The 19299-nt window shown below is 52.1% G+C and overlaps 2 protein-coding genes across 3 annotated transcripts in view; one reads left to right on the forward strand and one right to left on the reverse strand.

Annotated features, from left to right (window-relative positions):
* LOC118235245 (pyruvate carboxylase, mitochondrial-like) overlaps positions 1-19299 on the forward strand; it is an 80044-nt gene that overhangs the window by 39438 nt on the left and 21307 nt on the right. For both annotated transcript variants that reach the window (XM_035432396.1, XM_035432395.1), the window contains exon 10: positions 1230-1412. In XM_035432396.1, coding sequence (XP_035288287.1) covers positions 1230-1412 — 183 coding nt within the window. The remainder of the gene's footprint in view (positions 1-1229; positions 1413-19299) is intronic.
* Positions 9921-19205, reverse strand: LOC118235248 (leucine-rich repeat and fibronectin type-III domain-containing protein 4-like). Its single transcript, XM_035432397.1, has 3 exons — positions 19041-19205; positions 16572-18177; positions 9921-11889 (listed from the first exon to the last, which is right to left on the reverse strand). The coding sequence occupies exons 2-3, from the start codon at positions 18152-18154 to the stop codon at positions 10953-10955; spliced, it is 2520 nt and encodes an 839-aa protein (XP_035288288.1). The 5' UTR covers positions 18155-18177; positions 19041-19205; the 3' UTR covers positions 9921-10952.

A 19299-nucleotide genomic window follows, 5' to 3' on the forward strand; every position in this document is an offset into this window, starting at 1 on the left:
ATTCGGGAGGGCGTAGACATCGCCCTCTGAAACACTTCAAATGCTGTCCACAGGCACGTGATCAGCCAGCGGGGGGCGGTAGACAGCGATGAAACGTGGGTCCTGGGGCAGCACACGTTGCCTTGCAGAGCGACCGCCAGCTCTGTCAGACCCCGCCTGTTTAATGATGCGATGCCCGTTCCTATGGGCTCCTGCCACTGCAGTAGTGCTTGGCGGTAAATTAGGAGGAGCTGCTCTCCTCTGTTCCTCTGCGCTGTGTGACTACTGCTCTAACACCCCCCCCCAACCCAGCCCCCCCCCCCCCCAAAGCTCTTAATCAGCGCTGCTAGAGTCTGAGCTCCCAAAAACCCATGTACCCCAAACCTTCAAACTCTCAAACCCCACAAATAGCTGCAGATGGCTGTTTGGGAGGATGAGGATGGGAGAATGTGAGACAGGAGAGGGATAAAAGATCTTGACAAGTGAGAGAGGCAGAAGTGAAGAGAAGGGATTGCAGTATGGCTCTCTCTCTCTCGCTCTCTCGCTCTCTCTCTCTCTGTGGTTTATACCGCTGCGCTTCCTGCTGAAGAGCTGCCTGGTTCTTTTCCCCGCACTGCCTTCCCCCCCCCCCCACACTGCCTTTCCCCCCCCCACACTGCCTTCCCCCCCCCTGCACTGCCTTTCCCCCCTCTCACTGTGTGTGTGTGTGTGTTGTGTGTCTGAGGAGTGTGTGCTTCTCCTGCTCGCGTAGTGTGTGTGTGTGTGTGTCTGAGGAGTGTGTGCTTCTCCTGCTCGCGTAGTGTGTGTGTGTGTGTGTGTGTGTGTGTGCGAGAGTGAGTGCGAGAGTGAGTGCGCGTGTGAGTGAGCGTGAGTGTGAGAGCGTGTGCGTGACAGGTTTTTCCAAAACTGGGGCTCTGAGTTCTTTTCTATTGTGTCCCCTAGTCCGGCTCTGCCCCACCCCTGTCCTGAAATTAAATTTTATTTTTAAAACTAAAAACCTAACCCCAACCCTCATGCCACAGCCCTTACTGTAAATAAGACTGACCCAGGATCAGATTCCACACTAATGACTCAACTCTTATCTCTAGCCTGAGACTGATCTGGGGTCAGTGTGGCTCTGCTCTCCTGTTCTCCCTCTGTGTTTGTGTGTTATTGAGACTGATCCGGGGTCAGTGTGGCTCTCCCTCCTCTGTGTTTGTGTGTTCCTGAGGCTGATCCGGGGTCAGTGATCTGTCGCTGTCCCTGTGCAGGTGTTCCGGAGCGGTGAGGGGATGGGGATCAGGTTGGACAGTGCCTCGGCCTTCCAGGGCGCTGTGATCTCTCCGCACTACGACTCCCTCCTGGTCAAGGTCATCTCCTCCGGCAAGGACCTGCCCACTGCCGCTGCCAAGATGAACCGCGCCCTCGCAGAGTTCCGCGTGCGCGGCGTCAAGGTAGGCCCCGCCTCCCTCTCCGCCCCGCTCACATGATCCGACTTCTTCCTGATGTGCTGACGCTTCCTCACCCGTGCTCAGAGGAGTCTGGGAGTTGGAGTTTCTGAGGACTGGTTATCTAGCTTGGATCCAATGTGTATTAGTAAATGCTAACGTTACTTTAGCATGCATTAGTGCAGGAGTAATTGCTAATGTAAAGTTAGCATGGGTAAGCGCGTGTGTAAATGCTAAGGTTAAGTTAGCATGGGTAAGCGCGTGTGTAAATGCTAAGGTTAAGTTAGCATCAGTAAGTGCGTGTGTAAATGCTAAGGTTAAGTTAGCATGGGTAAGCGCATGTGTAAATGCTAAGGTTAAGTTAGCATCGGTAAGCGCGTGTGAAAATGCTAAGGTTAAGTTAGCATGGGTAAGCGCGTGTGTAAATGCTAAGGTTAAGTTAGCATGGGTAAGCGCGTGTGTAAATGCTAAGGTTAAGTTAGCATGGGTAAGCGCGTGTGTAAATGCTAAGGTTAAGTTAGCATGGGTAAATGCGTGTAAGTGTTTGCATGCTAACGTGTACGTCCTAGCTCTAGAGAAGGCCTTCGCTGAGGGTGTTCGGTCCTTAATTTAGCAGTTTAGGCGAGGTAGAGCTGAGGTGTAGCTAATTTAGCGGTTTAGGCGGGGCAGAGCTGAGGTGTAGCTAATTTAGCGGTTTAGGCAGGGCAGAGCTGAGGTGTAGCTAATTTAGCGGTTTAGGCGGGGTAGAGCTGAGGTGTAGCTAATTTAGCGGTTTAGGCGAGGTAGAGCTAAGGTGTAGCTAATTTAGCGGTTTAGGCGGGGCAGAGCTGAGGTGTAGCTAATTTAGCGGTTTAGGCGGGGTAGAGCTGAGGTGTAGCTAATTTAGCGGTTTAGGCGGGGCAGAGCTGAGGTGTAGCTAATTTAGCGGTTTAGGCGGGGCAGAGCTGAGGTGTAGCTAATTTAGCGGTTTAGGCGGGGTAGAGCTGAGGTGTAGCTAATTTAGCGGTTTAGGCGGGGCAGAGCTGAGGTGTAGCTACGTGACGATCCGACTGGTCTCATTTGCCTTTCCCTCTGCTCTCATGTCTGTTGCTGGGCCAGATAGGTCTCACTCAGCCGCTGAGTCATACGACCCATGTGGGCTTCTCAATTTTTATTTTTTTAGCTGTTGAAAATGTTGGAAGGAGAAAAGGGATTAAATCTTTAATCTTCACTGTCAGTTTCTCGGGGGGGGTGGGGGGGTGTAGTAGAGTTTTGGCTGTGTGTGGCATAGCAGCCCTCTCTCTGGCATCCGACCGAGCGAATGCACATCACATGCCTCAGTATGGCTGTGGAGATGGGTGGAGAGGGGGATGCGCAGGGGGAGGGAGGGATGGAGGGAGGCTGGGCGGTGGGTGAGGATGGAGGGGGAGCGTGGGTGGGTGGGAGGGAGGAGTGAGAAGTGGAGGAGGGTATTGAGAAATAAGGAGAAAATGAGAGAGATTAAAATTGTTGAAGACAGAAATTGCAAATAAGTGTGGCAGTATTGCCTGTAGCAACAGTCCCCATCCCATAATCTCTGAGAAAATCATTAACCCCCGTCACTCCCCCCTCCAGGAATAATCTCCCTGCCTGACCAGTTTTTTAAAACTTCTGCATTTTAAAGACATTATGGGTCTGGATGTAAAGTTACTTCCATCGCAGTTTTGATATATTCAGTTGCTTCAGACATAAAGCAGTATTCAAATAATCAACCCTAGCTTATCTGCCCCCCCCCCCCCCCCCAAGCGCTGTATGCAGTTTCCGGATCGTTCCGTGTGATTAATGTCGAGCGGCGTCAGGAAGATGTCTGCTCGCTCGCTCCCTCGCTCGCTCGCCCGCTCCGGCTGGGAAGTTAATTATCAGAGAATTATCTGTCCACCATTCCCCCTCAGGCGGGTCAGTCTTCTTCTTTTATCAATATTTCATCTGGAAAAAATCCCTTTCTGATGCGTTTTATATTTTCATTGCGTCTGTATGTGCAATTATCACATTTATATTTCTATATATGCTCATATATAATGGGTAAAATATTTATTTGATTTTATCCCATATTTTTTGCTGTTGGAGCACAGATAGACAGGTGCATCGCTATATTTCAATAACTGTATTTACCTTTATTTCTGTATATATGGAAAATGCGGCATTTTCTTAAACTTTCTAATCACAGCCCAGCTCACTAACTAACTGAACTGTCAGTGGGGGGTGTTAAAATTAAGAGCTGTAGAATTTAAAAATAATTCTTGAGAGTAATTAAAACACTGAATTCTCAGTGTTGAGGCTTCTCTTTAAATAAACATAGTCATTATCTAACCAGGTAGGGTGGGGTTATGGGGTTCAGACGGGTGTGTGTGTGTGTGTGTGTGTGTGTGTGTACAGGTGTGCGTGTGTGTGTGTGTGCGTGTGTGTACAGGTGTGCGTGTGTGTGCACGCGTGCATGTATGTTTGTACGTGTGAGTCTGAAAGTATCTGTGTGCATCTCTCTAAAATCGGATGTACAAATGGATTCACAGGTGTCCGTGTACAAGACGAAGTTGAAGAGTAGACCAGGTCTTGTGCACAACGCGTCGGCCGACTCTTCTGGATTACTGCCCTCCCCCAGCGTTTTAAACGCTCATGTTGTGATGAGCTCTTTGGCTGCTGGAGCTGTCTGAACGCTCAGGGAACGTGTTGGCTGTGAGCTGTCTGTCCTTTGAGTGTCAGAAGCACTGCGTTTTTCCCGTAGGCGGAAGTGAGTTGGTAGCTGTAATTATCTTGGGTTGGTTATTCCGCAGGTACCCTTCTGCCGAGTCTCGGCCAATCACAGGGGGTCCGTGCTTCAGTCTGCCAAGTCTCAGCCAATCACCGGGGTCCCAGCATCTGCAGTGTCTGATGCTGAGTTGAGAACTGAAGGAGAACAACTTCATTTTTTATTTTTCACCAAGATAATTGCATTTGTGGCACATTATTTCTGCCTAAATTATGAATATGATTACACATAATCTAAGTTAGTTCTGTAAATGGAACGAGCGTCTTGCTTTTCCAAGCCTCTGCGATGCTCACACGTGTAGTTATAAAGCCCTAAGTAGAACCCCCCCTAACTGCGTGCGGATTGGCCAGATTAGGCTTCTGGGGGCAGTTTAAAGTGTTGTCCCAGGACGGGCTGTTATTTATGCATCGGCTCAGGTGGTGGTTCTGGCAGCCGTAGGGTAACGGACAGGATGTGCAGTTACTTGGTCATTTAGGTGTTGTTGTAGAGTGAGACTGCATATGGCGCACAGCTGAAATGAGGGGGCATATCAGGGTTGGGGGTTGGGAGGAGGGGTAGGTAGGGGTTGAGGTAGGTAGGTAGGGGTAGGGGTGGGGATGGGGTGGGGTAGGGGTGTTGGGAGGTTTTGGATTTTCTCTCTGAGGCAAGATCTGCACATTAATCATATGCACATGAACACACACACAAAATCCATATTCACATGAATACACATGCACACACATACAGAATCTATGTGCACGTTAATACGCGCACACACACACACACCCTTCTGTCGTGCCAGTTCTATATTTATACCATGTCACTGGGGAGAGACCGAGTGAGAGGGAAGATGGAAGGGGAAGAAAGAGAGACTGAGAAAATGTGTGGATAAAAGTGTGGAGAGGAGAAAGCACCTGCTTTATTTTATTTAATTGAAAGTGCTGATTAAGCCTGTCGTACTGTTATTGAGCCATGGCACTGCTGTTGCAGTAAGGTGTGTGTGTGTGTGTGTGTGTGTGTACGTGTGTGTGTGTGTGTGTGTGTGTGTGTGTGTGTGTGTGTGTGCTACAGCCCAACAACTACTATGTCGGTCTCATAATTGCTTTTTTATCTGTGTCTAATCAAAGACGATGTGGCTGATGTAGAGGACCAATATATCTATAAAAGTTCTCTTCTGAAAGGATTTTTTATTTGCATGCATTATTATTGTAGACTAATCACAGCAGGTTAATCATTGTGGTTTTGCACCTCTTCTGATTCAAACCTGACTCACTTGTGTGCAAATCATCAGACTTTTTACTTTCTCTTATCAAATTTCCCTATTTGTGGAAACGCACATTTGAAATTAAATTCAAAATTTGAGTATAATGTGACAGAATGTCCCTACTGTATGTGTAAGTTAGTGTGTGTATGTACATGTGATTGTGTTAGTGTGCATGTATGTGTATGTGCGTGTGTGTGAATGTGAGTGTACATGTGTATATGTGTGCATGTGTTTGAACGTGATTGTGTGTGTGTCTGCCTGTGTGTGTGTGTGTGTCCGGTCCAGCTGTAGTTTTAATTCTCCATCTTCAAATAGCCCATTAGCTGAGCCCTGAGCTCGCTGGGTCTTTAATTACTTCTGCTCATAAAAGGCTTTCACCGGGCGACCTTCGCTATCCTTGTCTTGTCCAGGAAGGTCTGATCAAAACAAAGTTCCTGAGCCCTTAGCTTGTGTGTGGCTGTGACCCGCGCCGCCACCGCGCTATAGTGTGCAGTGGGGGGGAGTGGCACAGTGACCAATGAGATTTTTCTGGGTCCTTCCCCCCCCTCCCCCAAAATCTATCCGGCAGTACCTCAGATTCTTCTGTCCTTAAATGTGTGAAGCAGAAGAGGAGGACTTGGGTCTGTAATAAACACGCCCATCCAGAGCTGTCGCCCTGTATGACAGCTGAGCGTAGCAGGTGAAGAAGCTAATGGATGGTGTGTCTCGTGTGCGTGCGTGCGTGCGTGCGTGCGTGCGTGCGTGCGTGCGTGCGTGCGTGCGTGTGCGTGGTAGTCTGTATGGACCCTCTGGCCCCGCCCCCTTCTCTGCAGTAGCTGAGCATATCAAGCTGACGGACGGAAGTTCCAGCTCGCAGAGGCTCCAGCAGTTTTTGGCCGATTTTATCCCCCCCCCCCCCCCCCAAGTGCAGTGACAGATGTGAAATATGAGCCGCTGCTCCGATCCCCTGCGTCCCCTTCAGCCTGCAGGACGGGTGGGGGGGGGGGGGGGTGTATCTGATCCACTGCCTCACAAAGAGAACTACACAAGCGCTTTCACTCACAACACACACAACCGCTGTGCTATAGGGTATGAGATGGTACAGAGCTATAGGGTTTGAGATGGTACAGAGCTATAGGGTATGAGATGGTACAAAGCTATAGGGTTTGAGATGGTACAGAGCTGTAGGGTATGAGATGGTACAGAGCTATAGGGTATGAGATGGTACAGAGCTATAGGGTATGCGATGGTACAGAGCTATAGGGTTTGAGATGGTACAGAGCTATAGGGTATGAGATGGTACAGAGCTATAGGGTTTGAGATGGTACAGAGCTATAGGGTATGAGATGGTACAGAGCTATAGGGTTTGAGATGGTACAGAGCTATAGGGTATGAGATGGTACAGAGCTATAGGGTTTGAGATGTAGTGTTGTGCTGTAGAGATGGTGTGGTGTAGCATAATAAATGCTAGATTCCGTTTTGCAGTCAGAATGATCCACTAGCCTGTCAGGAATAATTAAACTCTGCAAGATGTTCCGCTTACTCCACACACACAGCGTTTGGTTTCCCCTGCAGTCTGCACGTTTATTCCACTCCACACACAGTTTTTGGGTTCCCCTGCAGTCTGAACGCTTACTCCACTCCACACACAGTGTTTGGGTTCCCCTGCAGTCTGCACACTTACTCCACACACAGTGTTTGGGTTCCCCTGCAGTCTGCACGCTTACTCCACTCCACACACAGTGTTTGGGTTCCCCTGCAGTCTGCACACTTACTCCACTCCACACACAGTGTTTGGGTTCCCCTGCAGTCTGCACGCTTACTCCACGCACAGTGTTTGGGTTCCCCTGCAGTCTGCATGCTTACTCCACTCCACACACAGCGTTTGGTTTCCCCTGCAGTCTGCACGCTTACTCCACACACAGTGTTTGGGTTCCCCTGCAGTCTGCACGCTTACTCCACACACAGTGTTTGGGTTCCCCTGCAGTCTGCACACTTACTCCACACACAGTGTTTGGGTTCCCCTGCAGTCTGCACGCTTACTCCACTCCACACACAGCGTTTGGGTTCCCCTGCAGTCTGCACGCTTACTCCACACACAGTGTTTGGGTTCCCCTGCAGTCTGCACGCTTACTCCACTCCACACACAGCGTTTGGGTTCCCCTGCAGTCTGCACGCTTACTCCACTCCACACACAGTGTTTGGGTTCCCCTGCAGTCTGCACGCTTACTCCACACACAGCGTTTGGGTTCCCCTGCAGTCTGCACGCTTACTCCACACACAGTGTTTGGGTTCCCCTGCAGTCTGCACGCTTACTCCACACACAGTGTTTGGGTTCCCCTGCAGTCTGCACGCTTACTCCACACACAGTGTTTGGGTTCCCCTGCAGTCTGCAGACAGGAATGAGAGCGTGCTGACAGGCAGAACAGGGGCTCCTTTGAAACGCACCGCTGAGCATTTCCTGTTTTCAGCCTGCTTGTGATTTTTATGCTAAAATGAGCAAAATCCATTTTGTGCCTCTTTTGTTGTGTTCACCTCTTACTGGAAGTGCTGTGTCCCAGAATGCACTTTCCTCTCCTGTGTGGGGGACTGAATGCAAACCCTGAGGGAGGAGAGTGTATCGTGTGCCCCCCACCCATCTCCTTGGCGGTTGGTTTGTGATTCTGCGCTCGTTCCCTGCTTGGCTGATCTGGAACTGATCCCTCAGGCAGGAGTGCGATCAGACCCGTGACCTGCCTGTTTGGCGGTAATTAAAGGCCTTCTGAAAGCACAGCGGTTTAATTCTCCATCTCTGTGACCACATTACCGGGGAGAGAGACAGGAAGAGCACGGTGTCTGAACAGGAAGTCTTCTCCTTCTGCAGTCCGTGTCTGTGTACGCACCTGTGTGTCTCCAGGTTATCAGTGCTGTTGGTTGGTCGTGTCAAACACCAGGGTGGCCATTACCTGTATAATCAACTGCTTATTAAGTTTCACAAAGTAATGAGAACTGGTAGAACCTGTGTGTAGGTCTGTGCTGCTCGGGGGGATCAGATTGGGCGTTTTGGGCGCTGGAGGATGTTTAAGACGCAGTAACTCTGGTGTAGCAGGAGGATATGACCATCTGCAGCTCTGAGTTTATACAGTAACAGGAGGATATGAAATAATAATGTAATGATGTTCTCTAGTCTCTTCTAAATTATGCTGGCACTTCATTAAAATGTCTTCATGTCTTAGGATCTAACAGACAACAAGGGAGGGCAATGCTACATTCCAGGTTCTCTTTATCAACAGACGAGGTTGTCTTCTTGTCATCCCGTTTATCTTTCTCTCTGTGCGCGCGGTGACACGGGGAAGGACCGGCATGCAGGCGTTTAATGGAATAAGTGCAGCGCTGCCTCCGTGAAGCTTGGCTCAATTATGCAGCCCAATTGAACTTTAAGAGAAAAATCTTGTCTAATTTGTTTTGTACTGCCGCCGGGGGACCCTGTTCCAAAAGGATGTCTCGGGCTGCTCTCTCTCTCTGCGTGGTTTATACTGCGGAGCGGAGCAGGAGCAGAGCAGAGCAGGAGCACAGCCCAGCAGGAGCGGAGCAGGAGCAGAGCAGGAGCAGAGCAGAGCAGAGCAGAGCAGGAGCACAGCCCAGCAGGAGCAGAGCAGAGCTGGAGTAAATGCTGGTTTGTGTGTTTCTGCAGAGCCGAGCAGCTTAATGAGGAGATCGCGTGGGATGGCTTTGGTCTTTCGGCCCGTAGCTGTTATTAACGTTCATAAAGTTTTAATTGTTTACTGGAAACGCAATTCTTCAGAGCGCCCTGCAGTGCTGTTTTAAAGCACTGTGTCAGACCTGATCTCATTTTGACAAGCTTGCAGTGCACGTGTACGCACGCACGCACGCACGCACACACACACATACCCACACACACACATACTCCCACGCACACTCACAAGCGCGCGCGCGCACACACACACACACACACACATACTCTCACGCACACTCACAAGCGCACACGCACACACGCACACACACACATACTCCCACGCACACTCACAAGCGCGCACGCGCACACACACACACACACACACACACACACACACATACTCGCACGCACACACACATACTCACATGCACACTCACAAGCGCGCACGCACACACACACACACACACACACCCTCGTAGTCTGGGCCTGCCTTGGAATGGGTGCTGGCTTCTGGCTAATTTTAGCCCGTGTGTGTGGAAGCTCCTGATCACACCCCAACATGCCCGCAGGGTGTCAAACTCCCAAAAAAAGACCCAGCCCGTCCCGTTATTTCAGTGTCCAATTTAATGTTCAGCTCCTTTTCTGGAATCCTGTTGTTCTTCAGACTAGTTTTAAGCAGGACATTTGCAGCACATGGGTCTTTACAAATCATGATGAGAACGGGTGAGTGGAGATTTCTGTACTGGCTGCTGGACCCAACTCACCCCCCCCCCCCCCACACCAAACCCCCCATCCTATTTGTGCAGTTTTGCAGTTCCTGAATGTTACTTTATTCGGCTCTCTGTGAAAAACAGAATCTCTCTCACTCTGGGTCTGTTCTGCAGTCTACGACAGTCACTATTTACAGCACACTTTATTATTATAATAGTTTTTTTTTACAGTAAACCATTTTATTTCTGATAACAGAATGTTAACTCATCCCAACGATATTTACTGTGGAAAATGTAAGATTGGCCAAAACACCCAGAACATCACGCTCACGGTTAATGGTGGTGGTTTTTTTTTTTTTTGTGTGTTGGAGAGTCAGAGATCAAATATGATTAATACTGCACACTTAATCAGGGCTTCAGTCATGACAATAAGACAAAATCACACCACGCTGAAGATCTAACCCAATGAGAATCCAGTTCGAGCTTTAAAATCACAGCACTCTGAAGATCTAACCCAATGAGAATCCAGTTCGAGCTTTAAAATCACAGCACTCTGAAGATCTAACCCAATGAGAATCCAGTTCGAGCTTTAAAATCACAGCACTCTGAAGATCTAACCCAATGAGAATCCAGTTGGAGCTGTCGAAGGTGTTTTTTTTTTTTTTTTTTTTTTTTTTTTTTTTTGTCCTTCGGGTGGTTTTTGTTTGCCGTTGCTGACGCGTGAACGCACTTCCTGCTCGTTTGTGAGCCGCTTCCTGCTCTGTCATGCGTGTGGATGGCGGCTCATGCAGTTTGTGCTTCTCGCAGTTCTGGGTCGTTCGAGGCGGGTTGTTTAATTGCTTAATTGAGCCTGTCGAAGCCGTCCGCCCAGCCAGGTTTTCTGTAGTGCCCGTGACCTCACTGCCTCTGGCTCCGCCCCCCTGGCACAGTCCGTCTCCTCACCTCTCTCCTTCAGTCTCTCGCTCTGTCCTTTATTTCATATTCCTTCTTCATTCCTTTCAGTCGTTCCTCTCTGTTCCTGCTCTCTCTCTCTTCCTCCCCCTCACACATCCCTCCTCTCCCTCTCTCCTTCTCCCTCCCTCTGTCACCTTGTCTCTCCTTCTCCTCCTCCCTCCCTCCTCCCTCCCCCTCTCTCCTCCTCCTCCTCCTCTCTCCCTCTCCCTCTCCGTCTCTCCTACACCACGCTCTCCTCCAGCTCGTCGTTGGCGGTGTTGTTGGCGTTGTGGGCGGGGCCTGTGGCGCAGGTGTCGTAGGTGCGCTGGTGTTCCTGCGCATGCGCGCCGCTGTCGCCGCTGGCCATGCTGGTTGCCGAGCCGCACGGGACCAGCATGCTTTGCAGCGAGGGGCTCTGCCTGGTCCACATGCCCAGCCGCTTGCCGTAGCCGTAGCAGGTCGTCGTGGCGACCTCGCCCATGTCGAACGAGCAGCTGCGGTTGGACCGCAGCGGGCCGGGGTCGGGGAGGGCGGGGCCTGCTGTGGCTCCGCCCCTAGGCGGTCCTGCTCTGCGCAGCTTGCTGGGGAGGGTGGCGGAGGCGTGGGCAGGGTAGTACAGAGTCACACGCTCGCTCTCGGGGGAGTAGGGAGGGAACCGCCGCCCGGCCCCGCCCCTGTCGGGCGGGTCAGACAGGTCTTTGGGCGTGGTCTGCATGGGTTTGTGCTTGTTTTTGGGCAGGACCACCGTCATGACCGTGCCCTCCCCGTTAGTCTGCGAGTAAACGCTCGTCCCCTTGGTGGGGAGGGGAGGCCCCGCCCCCTCCACGTCCCCCTCCCCGACTCCGCCCCCGGCTCCGTGGCTAGTGCCGCGGTCGCCGTGACTACCGCAGACCCACTGCTGCTGATGGTGCCGGACCATGGTCGCCACGGTGAACACCAGCAGCATCACCACCACGGCCCCGCCCACCAGCACGCTGAGGGCCCCGCCCAGGAAGTGGGCGTGGAGCGTGCGGCAGCGCGGGAAGTCGTCCTTGGTGCTGAAGGCGGCGCAGCCCAGGACGCGCGTGCTGGAGAGGGAGGCCGCGCCCTGGTCGAACACCGCCAGCACGCACAGGCTGTAGTCAGCCGCAGACACCAGGTTCTTCAGCTGGAAACTGCTGCTGCTGGGGGGCAGGATCCTGGGGGGGGGGGGGGAAGAGGGGGATGAGAGAGAGAGAGGGGGACAGAGAGAGGGAGGGGGGAGAGAGAAGTAAAGCAGTACAGAGGTTAACTCCATTGGAATACAGCTGCCTGATGTCGGTATATTATTACACATTTTGTGATAATCATTATAATTATTGTGAAATGAAGCCAGATTCAGTACAGTGCCATGTTGGAAAGTGGTGCATGCTGGGAAGGGCTGTGGTACACTAGTGAGACTGCAGTTACTCTCTCTCTGCATCGTCTACTGAAGCAGCCTGTGAAACTGCTGCTGTAGTGACTCAGACTGCAGCGCTATGAGGAGAGCACAAGATGGAGGTGCTGCTTTTCTCTCTTCTCTTCCTGTCACCTGAAACCGCTGCCGTTCTCCTGGGGGGGGGGGGGGGCTGGAGGGAGAGCGCACAGGAGCTCTCCCTCTCCTCCCGACCGGCCGAACGGCATTTCGTTTCCCTGTGCTGTCCCCGTGTCACCGCTGGGTCAGGAGCGGCCTTCACCCGCGGGAAGCTGAGCGGCCACAGGAGGCGCTGTTCTGCGGGGCATTGGGGTGTCGATAGGGGGCCTGGAGGTGAGGGTGGTGGGGTTTACAGGGGCTGTGCTACACGCCCCACCCCCCGGGCGGTAAGGGGTCCGGTTGTGTAATGAGCCGTGTGGATCACACGCCCACGCGCTCCCTGAACACACGGACATCATCACGCGCCAGCACTTCCTATGCGGGCATCATCACTTCCTGTTATCACCCTCATCGCATCATTAAGAGAGACCTGAGCCTGCAGCCAAAATCCCTGAGACACAGACACACACACGCACACACAGTCTCTCTCTCCCTGTGTATTTGAGCGTTTTCTCTCTCTCTCTCCCTCCCTTTACCTGTCTCATTCCTCCCCCTCTCTCTCCTGCTACCCCTCTCATTTCCCTCTCTCCCTCCCTCTCTCAGCTCCTTCCATTCCCTCCCTCTACCCCTCTCATTCCCTGTCTATCTCCCATTCACCCTCTTCCCCTCACATTCTCCCCCTCTCTTTCCCTCAACCTCTCTCATTCCCCCTATCCTTTCTTTTTCTCCCCTCTCCATCCCTCTGTTTTCCCTCATTCTCTCTCTCTCTCTCCCTGCATCCATCCTCTTGCTTTTCCCCCGGTTGTTGAAATGAGCGGAGCTGATGTTTACTGTGGCAGTAGTATATAGCTGTGAGGCTTTATTCCTTCCCCCAGCCCTAAATCCAGTGTTTTTACAGCCCCGTCATGCAAACCCCGTCTTCAGGTGCACCATTAATTATTACCGGCATAAAAAAATACAACTCCCATCAAGTGTTTCACCAGCATCTCATACCAGCAAATATAAAAAACTGCAGGGAATTATGGGAGTCTGAGGCAAGTGAAAGGCTTAAATCAGTGTGCCTTTCAAAATGGAGTTTAAATGATAGGAACGTTGTACGGACGTCCCAAATTAATTGATTGACAGAGGACAAGAACCTGTCTGCGTATGTCTGTATGACTGATTCAGAAATATCATCCCAGTCTTCAGGAGCATAAATTGATGTACACATTCTTAAGCGGGATATGACCATTTCAGACCCAATGGGAAAACTGTTCTCAGGTCATTGTCTGATCTGTGGGAGGACCCTGAGGTAACAACGTCATTAGCATTAATAATGTAGTTGTTAACATGAATTAATGATGTGCAAATACATTACTTTTCTGCAGTCAGTATTTAACAACTACATTAGTTAATGCCTTAGTTCATGTGACCTTATAGTGAAGTGTTTTCTATATCCTGTTATAAGACATGATGTTATGTCATCTGCTGTAAAACATGTTTTTTTCTGGGGGGTGGGTGGGGGGGTTAGTTTTGTCTTAATCACCCAATGGAAGAGGCCAGAGCAGGTGATTCACGGCCAGAGCAGCCCAGTATGAGTAACGGTGCGTCCTCACCCGGATTATTGGCCAGGGCGACAGGCAGCTCCTGAAATTCTCCTGCGTTTGCCTTCTAAATGTAATGACTGTTTCCTGCTGGTCTCGTTTCTCTGACCTGTGCTCTGTGTGCTGGGGCGGGCGGGCTTGGTCCTTCCATCTTTCTCTCTCCTCTTTATCCTCTATCTTTTCTCTCTCTCCTCTCACCTTTTCTCCCCCCCCACCCTCTCTAAATTAAGGGCTTTATAAGCTTGGCAGGTTTTTAACATACGTATCGATTTGTACACGAGTTAACAACAGAAAACAATGAATAGTAATCAAGAAGCAAAGCTACAGTGTGAGTGATGGCAGCAGTAGGTATTAATAGAGAATAATAATGGTGAATGTGCCACATGACGGTTAATGGGGAATGTGCCACATGACGGTTAATGGGGAATGTGCCACATGACGGTTAATGGGGATAATGGGCCATTGTGGCTGCTCTGCCGATGGCAGATAGCGAGCTGTTCTACAGCCTCATTTGTGCGATCCCTTCCTCCTCCGGGGATTCATTCTGTTTGTCTAGTTTCTGGCAGGTTTGGAAAGTTTGCGCGTAGTGTTCTGAGTTTTGGGGAAAATAATTCTCTAATTTGTTTACATTTCTCACATTTAATGAGGAAGCATGGCTCTGTCTCCATCCGCTCTTTTGTTTCTGTGGGAACACAGACTCTCTCCTCCTCCCTGGGTACCCAGGTCTGCCTGTGTCCACCTGTCTCTGTCACTGAGTCTGTATTTCAGTCTTTCTCGATCTGCAGCTTTTCACTCTAATCGGCTAATCTGCCACAATGGTCTTTTGTTTAAGGGTCAAATAGCACAGCAGTTAGTTTTACGTATTTGTGTCAGATTTTTTCCCCTGTGCATGAAATAATTGAGTTTGTGTTTTGGCATAATTTAGTTGAATCTGACTGGTATTGATGGTATGTAGCTGTTGTGAGGCTGGGTGGTGTTAGAGGGGGTTTGTGAGCTGAGCCTCTGGACCGGCTGGCTGAGGGGGCTCTTCTCTGGGCTCAGCTCTTGGCATTTCAGGGTCTCCTAATGGCATAAGGGGTGGTCGCTGTGTTTTGTTTGAGTCCAGAATTGAATGGCTCTTTTTTTTGGATGTTAATGAGTCGTGGATATCGGCCTAATTCTGCTCTGCATGCGTCGTTTCCTGTTCTTCTGCACAGAGTGGATATTTCCATAGGTCACTACATGCATGGTTTCCAGCTGGTCTTTGTTCCAATTTGCAAGTGGACAAGTGGACAGCACACTTTACTGCTTTATAGTGCATTTGCTTCACTTCCTGATTCGTCAGCCAGATCCTAATTTGGTAACTATCTTAATTTGCCTGTATGCCCTGCAAGCTCTCTTTTAGTTGGCTCACTAGTAAGCTCACTGAACACTGAAGAGCTTATTCTTAATCCTAAGTATGTGTAATTTGTCGTGTGTTCTTTATTTATTTTTTTGTCCCTTGTGTAAAATGATGTGTGATTTCCTGAGTGCTGGATCTTTTGTGTAAAATCCTTGCTGCTTGTCTATTTAAGGTTTACTGCCAGGGCCCAGGTCTTGCAGTAGTGCTCCAGCGAGTGTAGATTCAGCTGCAGGCCGAACCATAGAGCACAGAGCAAACTCTATATTTCTTTAGTGAGTGAAGAGAGACCTAGGGCAGCTGATTGGTCCAGCTTTGTGGAGCTTTCAGTTGATTTGTTTATAGCAGCAGCCCTGTCTCATTCCACACCCTAGACTGATGGATTTGGTTTATTCCTCCCAAGTTTAATTAGAAATCATTGGCCTTTACCTTTACATCTCTCTCTCTCTCTCTTTTTCTGTCTTTTTTCCATTCCAGAATGCTTTGTTAGTATGACATGACTATACGCTACTGCTGCTTATCTAAGCAAAGCAGAGAGCCTGTTTTGCTGGCTTGCTCTCCCTTTCTCCACAGCATCGAGTGCATTTCTAAAGCATGTCATACAGGCGTGTGCGTGTGCGTGTGCGTGTGCGTGTGTGTGCCTGTGTGTGTGCGTGTGTGCGTGTGTGTGTGTGTGTTTTTCACATCCTGCCGCTGCAGGGAAAGGATGTGAAATATTTCTAGGTGTTTGTGGTTATTTGTGTGCCCCCTGTTCTGTTGTGTCAGAGGTAATGGGCTGGAGGAGATTCGCGCACAGCTGTGTCAGGGTGGCGGAGAACGCGCCGGGGTGCTGGCATCACGCCTACGGGGGATACGAGCGAATCAAAACACGTCGATTCACAGCTGTTTATTTTAATATGCATGATTTGCCTTAATATGCGTGAAATGGTAAATATGAAATATCGACACTGTACACAAATGATTGCTCATACGGACTTCATGCGTAGTTTACAGCAGACTTGGCGCAGGATTACTTCCGCCTGACAGTACGTTTAATTCAGCTCCGCAGCTGATCTGTGTCCGTTCCATTTCTTATCGCTGCGGTCCAGCTGATCAGAGCAGCTGATTGGGTGAGAGCTCGCTCAGGCGCATCCTGGCTAAACACACAGTGTGACGATGGCATCCATTAGAGGTGCTAAATCTCTCCCTCTTCCTCTCTATCTTTATCTGTATCTCTCACTCTTTCACTCTGTCTCTGTTTTTTTCAGTTGAGTTTCTGTGTCAGTGTTGGTTAGGCTGTATTGTGCTGTAGTTCAGCAGTGAAGCAGACGGTCAGTGTGCTGGTTTGTGTGTCAGTGTTGACTGAAGGGGGCGGAGCTTCACTCTTACCTGTACATGAGGGTCTCGTCTGCGGTGCTGTTGTACTGTATCTGGTACATCCAGGGCAGGTAATCCAGCGACGCCCCGCCCAGGTACCAGCGCACCTGCGCGGTGGTGGCGGTGACCTCCAGCACCCCGACCCGGCCCCCGGCGGGTCCGCCCGGCCCCGCCTCCTCGCCCGCCGTCCCGTTCCCCGGCCCGCCGGCCCCGCCCCTCCCCGCGCTGATGTCGGAGGGCTCGCGCTCGCGGGGCGGGGGGGCGCTGCGGTTGCCGTGGTGATGCGGCAGCGGGACGACGTGCAGCCGGACGGCGGCGCTGGCCTCGCCGGCCGCGTTGACGGCGATGCAGGCGTAGGCTCCGTCGTCCCGCGGCCGGGCCACCAGCACGTCCAGCGTCCCGTTGCCGTGCACCCGCACCCGGCTGGAGTTGGCCACCACGCGGTCGCCGGGGGCGACCCAGTGCACCAGCGGGGGCGGGTCCCCCAGGGCGCGGCAGCGCAGCGTGGCCCGCTGACCCTCTAGGACCCAGAGGAGCGGCGTGTGGCGGGAGATCAGCGGCGGCTCGCAGGCCAGCTCCGCCTCCGCCAGCGCCCAGAAGTAGCGGCCGGCCAGGTGCGCGGGCGTGGCGCACGTCTCCATGGCGTCGGTGCGGCTCAGCCGCCGCAGCCACAGCAGCTGGCAGTTGCAGTGCAGCGGGTTCCCGCCGAAGCTCAGCCCGCTGACGGGCGGCTGGGGGGCGGGGCCCGGGGGCAGCGTGCGCAGCCGATTGGACGTGACGTCCAGGCGGCCCAGCCGGGCCAGGTCGCGGAAGGCGCCCGCGGGGATGCGCTCGATCAGGTTGTGGTCCAGGTTGAGCGTGTGCAGGCTGGCCATGCTGCGCAGCGCGCTCCACGGCGCCTCCCGCAGGTTGTTGTAGGACAGGTCCAGGTCCTCCAGCGTGGGCAGGAAGTGGGCGAAGGCGTGGGGCGCGATGGCGCTCAGCTGGTTGTTGTTGAGGATGAGGTGCTGCAGGTTGGGCAGCCCCGCCAGGTCCCGCGGGCCCACGCCCGTCAGCCGGTTGGCGTCCAGGTGCAGCGAGCGCAGGCTCTCCAGGTCGGAGAAGGCCAGGGGGCGGAGCCTGTGCAGCGTGTTGCGGGACAGCGTCAGGTCCACCAGGCCGCTCATGTTGGAGAAGTCGGAGGCGCCCAGCTCCGGGATGAAGTTGTCGGCGAGCCGCAGCTCCACGGTGCGCCGGTCGATGTCCGGCGGGACGAAGAGGAGGCCCTTGTTGACGCACAGCGTGCTGAGGGACTCCGACAGGTTTCGGCACACGCAGTGGGACGGGCACATGGACACCACGCCCCACGTCTCGCCCCCCGAAACGGGCGGGGCCAGCAGGGACACGCCCCCCAGCAGGACCAGCCACAGCAGGGCCCGGGAGGGGGGCGGAGCCTCATGCGCACTGACCCAGCGGGAGCGGGCGGGGTGAAGTTTGGAGGGCCGCGTCTGTCTCGGGGTGGGACAATGCGGTGTTTTGGGGTGTGGGGGGCATGTTGAGTTTCCGGAGGGGCGCGTCTGTCTCGGGGCAGGCTCAGGCGGTGGGGAATTGGGCATGGTAGTCCTGGGAATCCACAGACCTGGGGGGTAAAAGCAGATTTGGCGTTTTTTAATTTGTGAGAAGCAGGAAGCTGAGCGGTGCGGGAAGACATTGTGCTGTATCAGCGAGTTTAAACTCGCGTGCAGCTCTGAACCGCACGTTAAGCACTCACTCACACACACGCGCACACACACACACACACACACACACACACACACTCACACACACACACTCACACACACACACACACTCTCACACACACTCACACACACTCACACACACACACTCACTCACACACACACACACACACTCACTCACACACACACACACACACACACACACACACACACACACACACACACACACACACACACACACACACACACACACACACACACACACTCTCTCACACACTCACACTCACACACTCACACACACACTCACACACACACATCATTTCTGGGACTGCACACACACACACAAACACATCGTTTCTGGGACTGCACACACACACAGACTGGGCTCATGCAATGTAATGCAGTGTCACACACACACATACATGCACACACACATGGTATGGTACACAGACACAGACACACATTGTACGGTACACACACACAGGTGAGTCATTAGGTTTCCTGATGCTCAGTCAGCCTGTTCTTGTATTCCACTGTCATGCTCATCTACCTGGGAGTGTGTGTGCATTCTGTACTATGTGTGTGCGCACTGTATTGTGTGTACCGTACTGTGTGTCTGTGCGCACTGTGTATGTGTATACTGTACTGCGTGAGTGTGTGCGTGTGCCTGTGTGTGCACGTCGTACAGTGTGTGTGTGTGTATGTGTGTGTAATTGTGCTGTACAGTTTGCCTGTACGTGTGTGTGAGTGTGTGTGTGTGTTGTACCTTGTGGGCAGGCTGTAGGACAGTATCAGCTCCACATGGCAGCAGGCTCCTCTGTAGGGGGGGGGGTGGGGTTAATGCAGGAATGGTGTCTCCCCCTATGGGTTCCGTACATCCATGGAGAAGTCAGGCTTCCTCATTTACAGCTGCAGGAATCTGGGTCAGAAAACACTGGTGTTTTTTCTTGCGGTAAGAGTGACCTTCTGAAACCTGCCTGGCGAGCGGTGCATCGTGGGATAGCGTTAATCCTCCTCTGAAGGAA

Source organism: Anguilla anguilla, chromosome 9 (assembly GCF_013347855.1).
Source record: "Anguilla anguilla isolate fAngAng1 chromosome 9, fAngAng1.pri, whole genome shotgun sequence".
NCBI classification, from domain to species: Eukaryota; Metazoa; Chordata; class Actinopteri; order Anguilliformes; family Anguillidae; genus Anguilla; species Anguilla anguilla.

Bases quoted from the DNA above. Each gene is read 5' to 3' on its own strand.
- LOC118235248 (XM_035432397.1), bottom strand. From the start codon at position 18,154: ATGCCCAATTCCCCACCGCCTGAGCCTGCCCCGAGACAGACGCGCCCC. The intron at 11,890-16,571 runs GTAAGAGTGAAG...CCCCCCCCCCAG, and splicing joins GACGAGACCCTCATGTACAG to GATCCTGCCCCCCAGCAGCA.